Source organism: Mustela nigripes, chromosome 13, assembly GCF_022355385.1.
Source record: "Mustela nigripes isolate SB6536 chromosome 13, MUSNIG.SB6536, whole genome shotgun sequence".
NCBI classification, from domain to species: Eukaryota; Metazoa; Chordata; class Mammalia; order Carnivora; family Mustelidae; genus Mustela; species Mustela nigripes.
Genome location: NC_081569.1, coordinates 30,014,568 through 30,025,016, shown reverse-complemented (window position 1 = coordinate 30,025,016; position 10,449 = coordinate 30,014,568). Strand labels below are relative to the sequence as shown.

At 55.8% G+C, this 10,449-nt stretch overlaps 1 protein-coding gene across 2 annotated transcripts; it reads left to right on the top strand.

The window, feature by feature from the left end:
• The first annotated feature begins 7,115 nt into the window (after window positions 1–7,115).
• On the top strand, window positions 7,116–10,036 carry ISLR (immunoglobulin superfamily containing leucine rich repeat). Of its 2 annotated transcripts, none has more exons than XM_059371846.1 (2): window positions 7,116–7,204; window positions 8,012–10,036. In XM_059371846.1, exon 2 carries the CDS (start codon window positions 8,020–8,022, stop codon window positions 9,304–9,306), a length of 1,287 nt encoding a protein of 428 aa, XP_059227829.1. In that variant the 5' UTR covers window positions 7,116–7,204; window positions 8,012–8,019; the 3' UTR covers window positions 9,307–10,036. The 2 variants fall into 2 exon arrangements, with proteins under 2 accessions (XP_059227829.1, XP_059227828.1); XM_059371845.1 differs by lacking the exon at window positions 7,116–7,204 and adding an exon at window positions 7,708–7,812.
• Window positions 10,037–10,449: the final 413 nt, after the last annotated feature.

The following is a 10,449-nucleotide window of genomic DNA, read 5'->3' as shown; positions in this document are numbered from 1 at the left end:
TTCACCCACAGGGTTGCACTACCCGCCCTCCCATCTTGGTTCACCTGCACCGACATCGACATCGAGTCCTGTTCTTTCCAGCCAGCAAGTGGACCTTGGCTCATGCGGAGCGCCCCACAGCTACCTAGGGACTGGAATCCTAAGCCGGCATCTCTGGCCCCGTCTGAATAGAACCTGAATTCCAACACTCTCATTCATAACACTCCCCATCCTGGCCCTAGCCTTTGGGAGGGGCGGGGGTGGAAAAAGGGAATCTGCTATGTGCCCTGGGCTGTGGCCAAGGTCTGGATTCCTGGAAATTGTGGGATCGGCCTAGGGAAGAACAAAAATAATTCTCGTGAAATAGGCCCCAGTTAGCGCTGCTGCTAAAAATGGCCCGGCAGACTAAGGGGAAGGTCGGGAGAGGGCAGGCGGGATGGCACCGGGAGGCTGATCAGAAATACAGACTGGAGGGTAGCCAGTGAGAGGGGCGCGCTGGGGGCAGGGGGAGGAGGGTTGGGGACAGAGACTTCCTGCTGGACCCACAAAGGTCATTCTTCATCCATCTGTTCAACAACTTACTGAGCCCTCACTCAGAACCAACCACCCGCCGTATGGAGCTCACTTTCAGATTGGAAAGATGGACGAGAGACACTCCCAGATATGGCAGGGCTGGGTCTAGGGACAGCTACAGCCATGTGAGCAGATAGTGACCAGCCTTTTTTTTTTTTTTTTTTTTAATATAAGCTGGTCTGGGAAAGCCCTTCTGGGGAGCTGGCCTTTGAACAAAGTCTCCAAAGACAAGAGGGAGTGAGTCTCACAAATACTAGGGGACAGAGCCTTATTTGAGAAAAGAGCGATAGGGGTGGCCCCGAGGAGCAAGCAGCTGAAGGAGGGGACTGGGCCCCGTAAACCAGGTGGAGATGAGGCCTGAGACAGAGCCAGGGGCAGATCCCTGAAACACATCCTGGTTTCCAAGTGGGAGGAATTGAGACCCTCACACCTGTGTGTCCCGGAGGGCATGTGGAGAAGGTGGAGAGTGAGAAAGGGAATAAGAGTGAGGCGTGTGCTGGGGCTCAGCCTGGGGCCAGGCCACCTCTGTCTGGGCTGGGCCTCTGGATGGCAGCTGACACAGGGGAGGGGACCTGCCCTGCCCTGTCACCCACACCTCAGGTGCACCCGTGAGCTTATGCACGCACTGCCCCTGGGCCCACCCGTGTGCCCGCACCCATGGTCACACACCCAAACCCAGCAAGGCTCTCATGCATACGGATAGAACTGACAGCATGTCAACAAACGCATGCACGTGGACCCCTCACTCATCGGAATATCAGGGCTCTGGGACATTAGGTCCTTCCACACAGGACAGAGAAACTGAGGCCCAGAAAAAGAAGAGACTTTCTCGAATCCCATAATCGGCTGGTGTGGGCAGATCTCCATCCCTTCCACAAGCACCTACACAGAGTTCCCTCCAAGGTGTTGTCTTCTCAAGGGCCCAGGCGGGCCTCTCCCTCTCAGAAAACCCCCCAGGAAACTTCTAGGAGCTGCTGAGCTTCCTCACAATTAACCCCTCGAGCTTAGGAGGAAGACAGGGTGGGATGGAGACACCCAGGGCAGCCTGACAGCCACAACATTAGGGCCCATCAGAACCTCTTTGCCTCTCCCCCTGCCTATGTCTTGCATCCTTTCTCTACCTGGGGTCTAGCCCTGGTTGTTGGGGTAGCTCTGCTTTCTCTCACTCCCGTGTCTGTCCCAGTTTCTCTCCAGGCCTCTCTCTGCAAACCTCTGTCCCTCTCCTTCTATTTTCTCCCTCTCTTTGGGATCTGTTTTAGCCTTCCAGGAAAAGCTGACAGGGCCTTGCAAGGCCTCTTGGGGGGCCAGAGAGGGGGGTACAGGAGTCACAGCTGAGAGCAGCCTCTGTCAGGGAGAGTTGGCAGCCCCCTGGGGGTGGGCGGAGGAATGAGAGGAGAAAGGGGTTGGCCTCTGCCAGGGGCAGGGGTGCAGAAGGGGGAACAGGAAAGAAAATCTCTGTGGGAAGAAGTGAGCACCTCCCCTGCTGGGATGCCCAGTCACACCTGGGACTGTCAGGATTTTAGTGGCAAAAAAACGTTGTCTTTCCAGAACACCCCTCGATCTAGATGAGCTGGGACAGTGGGTCACCCTAGGGTGAACTACTGTGGCCCACAGGAGCCAGGGCTGGGACAGGAAGGAAAGACTCTCAAACCTGGCCCCTTTTCTCCCCCTCCTCACCCCTCCAATTCTACCTTCCGCTGTTAGGGGGCTGCTGAGGACAAGAGGATGGTGGGGGAATTTGAAGGTCTGAGAAGGGCTCTCCAGTCCTGGGGCCTTGAACCCAGCTCAGAGGAGGCCAGGACAGGGAAGATGGTGACCCAGGAGCCCCCAGAGAGCTCCAGAGCAGGGAGGAGGTAGGGGGGCACACCTCAGGCTTGTCTCCTGCCTGATCACATCATCTCTTGTGGGATGAGCTTTTCAGGAAGAACTTTCAGCCTCTGACAGCTGTGGGGAGATCAAAGGGGCTGCCTAGGAAGTAATAAGCTCACAAACTTGAAGGTATATGAACATCTGGGAGCTGTGCACAATCACTCCTCGGGTCTACAGGGGTGGTCTTGTGTGGCCCACTGTGAAGCACCTTGGAGGACCAGATGGGTTTTGGCTAAGACCTTGGCCATGGTGGCCCTTGTTCTATGGTCCTATTGTCCTTTCTGGTGGAGGTGGGGCATGGCCACCCCTTGAAGAGTGGGTAAGGATTGTCAGTGACCAATGTGTGTAGACTCAGTTATGCCTGGGTGGCCTGGTCCCTGTCACTTTTTCTGCCCTCTGCCCCCCATGGTCATGCCACAGTGGGGTTCCGAGGGCAGACAGTTGTTCAGGTTCAGCTGTCGCTAAGGCCTTTGATGATGGGGAATGGGGATAAAAGGACTCCCCTCCTTCAGGAAGGCTGGGAACACACTCAACCACCTAACAGAATGTGGCTCTCCCACATTGTGTGGAATACTCTTGGAATGTCCTCTTCTAAGGCACCGAATGGCTCTGGACACATTGCTGTCCCAGTCTGGACCCTGGGTACCTATCTGTAAAATGGAGGGGCAGAGAAAGTAACCTCTACAGTATTTTATTTCTGGCATATGATGGCCCCCAATTTGCCCATTTATCAAGTCAAGGAATATTTATTGAACATCTTTTCTGTGCCGGGGCTTAACAGCAAATGGGAGGGCAAGACGTCTGCCTTCAGTGGGCTTCCTCTCTAGCGAAAGGATCTCCCATTAAACATGGAGGAATAGATTTCTTTTTTTTTTTTTTTAAGATTTTATTTATTTAATAGACAGACAGATCACAAGTAGGCAGAGAGGCAGACAGAAAGAGAGAGGGGGGAAGCAGGCTCACTGCTGAGCAGAGAGCCTGATACAGGGCTCGATCCCAGAACCTTGGGATAACGACCTGAGCTGAAGGCAGAGGCTTTAACCCACTGAGCCACCCAGGTGCCCCAGAATAGATTTCTTTCAAGGGAATTAACTAAGGAAAGCGCTAATAGGAAAGACAGAGTCCCAAACACGCCAGCCAGCAAGGGAACAGGCCATGCAGACAGAAGGAAGCCTAAAGAGATAAACGGGAGAGCTATTACTATCTTCACAGAAATCAAATATAGTATCCCTGAAGCAAGAGGGGGTACAGCATGTTTTAAAGAGAACTTTCAGCAAATAAAAAGGAATCCTTGAAATTTAGCATGTATGCACCAAACACTCTATGAGAAGCGTAGAATGGTAACAGAGAGCAGACCTCCTTGAAACAGGCACAGGTAGGCACGGAGATGTGACAAAGGAGCGGAAGGACCAGGAAGTGAGGGGTCCCTCCGGGAAGCACCACATCAGGTTAACTGGGGCTCCAAGAAAGAGAACAGAGAAAATGGAGGTCAGGAAATCGTAAAGGAGTCCATCAAAAGCTTGTCCGGAGCTGGAGAACATAAATTCCCAATTCAAAAGGGCAGGCCCTCAGCAAGGCACAGCACCATGGATTATCAGCACAAGGGGACAGAGCAGGTCCTACAGGCTTCCAGAAGGACACGTCCCAGCTGGCGGGCACAAGATCGATGTCCCACCGGCCAGGGAGCCCCCCCACACCAGCCCTGGAAGCAACAGCAAAGCAACGGCTTCAAAGGGAGGTCCCCTGTTAACGTTGTGGGGATGAGATCTCCCTCTGGAGTTCTATACCCAGCCCGACTGTCACAGGGAGGGTCGGCACCAGAGTCTTCAGACAGGCAGTTCTCCAGATACCCCTCCCACGAACCTTCTCTGGAAGGTGTTGGAGGGCTGGTTCTGCCAAAGGAAAAGTGGAAACTAAGAAGGGGAAGATGTGGGATCCAGGAAGCAAGAGGTCCCAGCCCTGAGAGCTCAGTAACGGAACCCCAAGCAATGGAGGTGGGCCATCCTCTATGCCCGCATCCCGGCCACTGTCCAAATAAACCAGGTGGGAGCAGGTGTGAAGGCTCAGGGAGAGATTCTCCAAGATAAGACTGACACAGTACTTCATGTGTTTACTTACATTGAGAGGACATTTACCCAACTTAGGGAGTGGGGAACTGAATTGATAATAAGCATAAAACACAAAAAACCAAGCCCCCTCTCCCATACCCAAATAAAGACAATTAACTCCAGAGAAAATAAGAATTGTCAAAAAAGACAGTAAGAGCTCTTCATAAAAACCAAGGAGGTCTATGAGGACAACTAATGGGTGAAACTTCTCTAGCTTTAGTGGTCTTAGAAGGGGCTGCTCCAATGAAGTGATGTTTAATGGAAGCCTGAAATGCTAGAAGGTTCCAACCACAGCAGGAGGGTCTGAGGGTGAAGGTAGGAAAGATCTTCACACTCTAGGCCAGGTGGAGACTGTGAGCTCCCTGGAGCATCTCAGAAGTGGCGCTGCCCTTGTGTGAGTGAGGTGGTGCAAGGGCTCTACAGAAACACAATGAAGCCTCTTCCACCAGGAAGCCTTCTGTGACTGACACTGAGGGCGCTGATTCTCTCCTCTGGTGTACTGAACTCTGAATGTGTGTGCATCCAGCCTCTCTAGTGGACCCACCACATTCAGGATTTTCCCTCAGATTCTCCAGCACAATGACAGTGCCAGACAAGGCTTTGCCTGCAATGGGACAGAACTCAGACTTCGAGAACATTCTCTGAGTTGGGTATCAGACTGGGGTGTTTTGCAGGGGGCACACTATGCTCACCAGGACTTTTTCTTCTTCTTTTTTTTAAAGATTTATTTTATTTTATTTATTTGACAGACAGAGATCACAAGTAGGCAGAGAAGCAGGCAGAGAGAGAGGAGGAAGCAGGCTCCCTGCTGAGCATAGAGCCCGATGCGGGTCTCAATCCTAGGACCCTGAGATCATGACCTGAGCCAAAGGCAGAGGCCCTAACCCACTGAGCCACACAAGTGCCCCTCACCAGGACTTCTGCAGCCTCCCTTGGTGACCGGGGAAACGGGGTGTGATGAGCTGTAATGAGGGCTCCCCAGGGATGTTTTCAGCCAAAGACAGTACTGTTTTGTCTTGGCCCGGCCCGAGTGTAAGTTGAGTCCTGAGCAGAATTCAGCCAGGTACACAGACAGGAGGAGAAGGAAGGTTGCAGGAGAGGGACTGAGGGATTATAAATAGGCTTATGGTGTGGAGGGCAAAATTTTCGTCTATGAAGTGCTTTTCGGGGGGTCTCCTATCTTTTGGTTTCCCCTTGTTTTGGCTCTCTGATTTTGGGCCTCTTTCTCCTCCCCATCCCCACTCCTCTGGGCCCTCCTATGAGGGAAGAAAGGTCAGATACCCTCACCCTGGAGGCATATGTCCCTTCCACACAGTTAGCATGGGGACAGTGGAGCCCAGAGGGAAGTGTCTCACCCACCCACCCCAGACATGCAGCACCAGTGCTGGGATTTCAGGAACTGTGGGAGGACACAGAATATTCTGGAAGGAGTGGGGCCCTCAACCTCATCCCCTGCCTGTCGGGTGGGCAGTCTTGGGTAATGGAACTATCTCTGTGAGCCTGGGTATTTCAGAATCCCAGCCAGGGGAACTGAAGCCCAACCCGGTTCCTGTCCTGATCTTTCTGCTATGGGGTTCAGAGCCTTGTCCCCCCTCTGCCTGCTTCCCTGACCCCACCCCACCTGGCATGGCAAGGAGCCAAGTCTGGCGCCTGGGAGCCTTGGGACCTCTCTGGACATGTGTTTAGAGCAGCCTGGCCTCAGAGCCAGCAGGCAGGCCTGACACAGACGAAGAAGATGTGTTTTCTTACAAAAACAAGACAAACATCTTGACTTCTTTCTGAGGGGTTGGAGCCTGGCGGGCTTTTCACACACTTTGGCCTTGTCAGCTTTTCACTGAAACACACCATCACCCACACAGACACATGGACACAAAGACACACACTTCTACACAGAGACACACCTCCTCCCCAAATACACACACAGTCTCATACCCGGACAAATGCAGAGATAACACACAAAGACACAGTCTCACGCCCACACAAACATAACTCAAACTTCCACCAACACAGAAATTCACACACACGGTCTCACATCTACATCCACACAAACACACAAACTTACCCACACACAGAAAAGTCACACACATGTGCATACATGAGCACTCACATGGCCCCAGCTTGGAGAAGATCCCCCCTCCCTTTTTCTTTTGTTTGAGGTGCTGTCAGAAGTTTCCCACCTTCCATGAGATCCGATTCTTAGTCTTTGCTCCATAAAAATCCTTCTAGCCCCATCTTCTGTTGGGTCCTGTCCAGCTAGTGCTGTGTCTTTAAGGAAGTTGAAGCTGCTAAAAGTGAGTGAGAGAGAGGGAAAAAAAAAAAAAAGAAAAAAAAATTGGCATCTTTTCCCCCTCAAGTTTCTGGTGTCACTTATGAAACACGGGTCCTTGCTGCAGAGAAGTAGTTGTTTTGCTAAAAGGAGGGAGTGTCCAGGCTGCCTGGGCTCCCTTCCTAAGCCTCCTCTCAGCAAGGCCCCAGGCATCCTGTCCAGGGAACAGCGGGCAAGGGCGAGCAGCTTCAAAGTGGGGCAGGAACCAGGCTGCCCCTTCCTCCAGCCTCCTCGTCCTCCCTTGGGCACCCTTGGCCCTGCAGCCTGCCCTGGGCTGACTCTGTCCTTCGTTGCCCTCTAGTTCCATCTCAGAAGAGGATCCACTTGGCTAAGAAAGAGTAGTTTGAAGGTAAGCCAGCGGGAAAGCAGGGGGAGGCCTGCTGGGCACAGGGACTGGACTGCCTGGTACTTTCCTGTCTGTTCAGGGTGCTTGGGACAATCCCTTGTTTGGATCTGTGCACGGGGAGTCTGCCCCGCCAGCAACCACATCCCCGGAAATCCCAGCAGCATTTGGGCTGAGCCACTGGCCTCGCCCAAGCCAGCTGAGAGGTCTGGGTGGCGGGGGTTTATTTAGGCAGCTGCCTGGCTCAGTTTGAACAGAACAGGCCACGAGTGTGATCCTGTAGAAAGAGTTCAGAATCCGCTGTGGTCAGAGCCTGTAGGAGCAGCAGGGGGGCGGTTGGGGTGGATGCGTGGTGTGCACTACTGCACAAGGGGCCTTGTCTGGGCTGGGGCAAAGCATGCCTATGGGGGGCTCCGGTGGGAGGGACTGTGGCCAGGATGTGGGAGGGCAGGAGGGAGGTTCTGCGGAGTGCTGGGGGAGGGGGTGGCTGAAAACAGATTTCAAGTCTTAAAGTCAGCTCGGAGCTGGCCGAGGCAGGGAGAGCTCTCTGCTTGGAGGAGAAGCTGGGGGCCTCTTCCATCCCGACTTCGCCTCTTCTGGCTGCATGAGCTCGGGCAAGTCCTGGCCCTTCGTTGGGCCTCAGTTTCCCTTTCTGTAGAATGGGCTGCGGGCTAGGTGGTGCTGGGTATTAGCTGGATTCTGTGGGGCAGGACCTTCTGATAGGGAAGAGCCCTGTCTGGCTGAGGACCTAAGAGGGACGAGTGCCTTGCGTGGGTCCTCAGGGTCACTCTGGCGGCATGCCCTTCTCTGCAGGAGGTAGGATGCGGGAGCTACATCTGCTGTGCTGGGCGGTCCTCCTGGGCCTAGCACATGCCTGTCCTGAGCCCTGCGACTGCGGGGAGAAGTACGGCTTCCAGATCGCCGACTGCGCCTACCGTGACCTGGAGGCCGTGCCACCGGGTTTCCCGGCCAACGTGACCACGCTGAGCCTGTCCGCCAACCGGCTGCCGAGCTTGCCAGAGGGGGCCTTCCGGGAGGTGCCCCTGCTGCAGTCGCTGTGGCTGGCGCACAATGAGATCCGGGCGGTGGCCGCCGGGGCTCTGGCCTCTCTGGGCCACCTCAAGAGCCTAGACCTCAGCCACAACCTCATCTCTGACTTTGCCTGGAGCGACCTACACAACCTCAGCGCCCTCCAGTTGCTCAAGATGGACAGCAACGAGCTGACCTTCATCCCCCGAGACGCCTTCCGCAGTCTCCGCGCCCTGCGCTCACTGCAGCTCAACCACAACCGCCTGCACACGCTGGCTGAGGGAACCTTCGCCCCGCTCACCGCGCTGTCCCACCTGCAGATCAATGACAACCCGTTCGACTGCACCTGCAGCATCATGTGGTTCAAGACGTGGGCCCTGAGCACAGCCGTGTCCATCCCAGAGCAGGACAACATCACGTGCATGTCGCCCCGCGTGCTCAAGGGCACCCCGCTGAGCCGCCTGCTGCCACTGCCCTGCTCAGCACCTTCCGTGCAGCTCACCTACCAGCCCAGCCAGGACGGCGCCGAGCTGCGGCCGGGCTTCGTGCTGGCCCTCCACTGCGACGTGGACGGCCAGCCGGCACCCCAGCTTCACTGGCACATCCAGACGCCCGGCGGCACCGTGGAGATCGCCAGCCCCAACGTGGCTGCTGATGGGCGTTCCCCGCCGAGCGCCCCGGTACCCGGCAGCCGGCCGCGCTTCCAGGCCTTCGCCAACGGCAGCCTGCTCATCCCCGACTTTGGCAAGCTGGAGGAAGGCACCTATAGCTGCCTGGCCACCAACGAGCTGGGCAGTGCCGAGAGCTCAGTGAATGTGGCGCTGGCCACGCCCGGCGAGGGCAGCGAGGACGCGCTGGGGCGCAGGTTCCATGGCAAAGCGGCTGAAGGGAAGGGGTGCTACACAGTGGATAATGAGGTGCAGCCCTCAGGTCCAGAGGACAACGTGGTCATCATCTACCTCAGCCGTGCTGGAGGGCCCGAGGCTGCAGCAGCAGGGGAAGGGGTCTCCGGGCAGCAGTCCCCCGGCCTGCTCCTGCTGGGCCAGAGCTTCCTCCTGGCCTTCCTCACCTCCTTCTAGGCTTCCCCCATGTCCCCTCCCTGGGCAGGGCTGGAGCACCGCCAGGGCTTCCCTGACTCCGCCCCCACGCCCCGGCTGATGTCCCCTGGAAGTGGCACAGGGGGCTTGAGGGGGGCAACTCCCAAGGTCTGCATGGGGGACTTCACATCTTCCTACCTCCCTTCTCATCTCTTCTGGAACACTCACCACCCCAGCTTCTAAACTCTCTGGAAGCTAGTGACTAGAACAGAATCCGATTCCTTACTCACCAACTTTGGTGCTAAATGCTGCTAACCACACTGCCCACGCTCCCCTACAGGGCGATGCCCTAACCACCCGAGGAAGCCTCAGCGATGGCATTCCAGGCACTGGGACCAACGAGCTGGCAAAGGCTGGGGCACGCTGTTGGGGCTGGGAGCTTGGCAGGGAGATACCCTGAAGCAGACAGGGCACAGGAGAAAGGAAGAAGGTCTTGGGGTAGTGGCTGGCATGGCTCTGGGCTCTTGGTGTCCTGCTTAAGCTCTTGCTGCCTTTTGGCATTCTCTCATGTTTTGGGGGCTCAGGAATCTGTGCCCTCATCTCAGACAGGGCTAGAGGATCCAGGATGGCCTTCCTCTTTTCCCGCCCTGTACCCCTCCACCCCAGACACCCATCCTGCCTTTCTCTCCAAGTATGCGTCTGTAGCCTGTCCCTCCAGAGAGGCTAGCCATCCCAGGGGGTGACTGAGAAATAAACAGCATTTCTGATGCTCTCTTGTGTCTGCCTGGCATTTTGTCTGCATCTAGGACCCCTCCCTACCACCCCGATGGGGAGAGGATAGAGAGCTGGAGAGTCAGGATGCCCAGGCTGCCGGTCCACCAGTGACGGGGCCCACGAGACACACACAGACTGGGTAGCAGGCAACACAAGAGGGGTGGGCCCGTGGGCCAGGGGCTGGGCTGAATGGCAGTTGTACCCTCTCTTCAGGACAAATGGGGGTGTGGGCCTGATAACCATTACAGAAGCTTCCCTAGGGTCCTGGTGGCCCTGAGCCGTGCTTCCTGCCAGCAGTGGCCTGAGGAGGCATTGTGAAAGGGAATAGGGAATGGGAATACCCATACTGTGGCCCCTCTTCTAGGTCCCGCTCCCGGAAAAGATGGTAGGAAATGGAGAGGAAATGGGGGG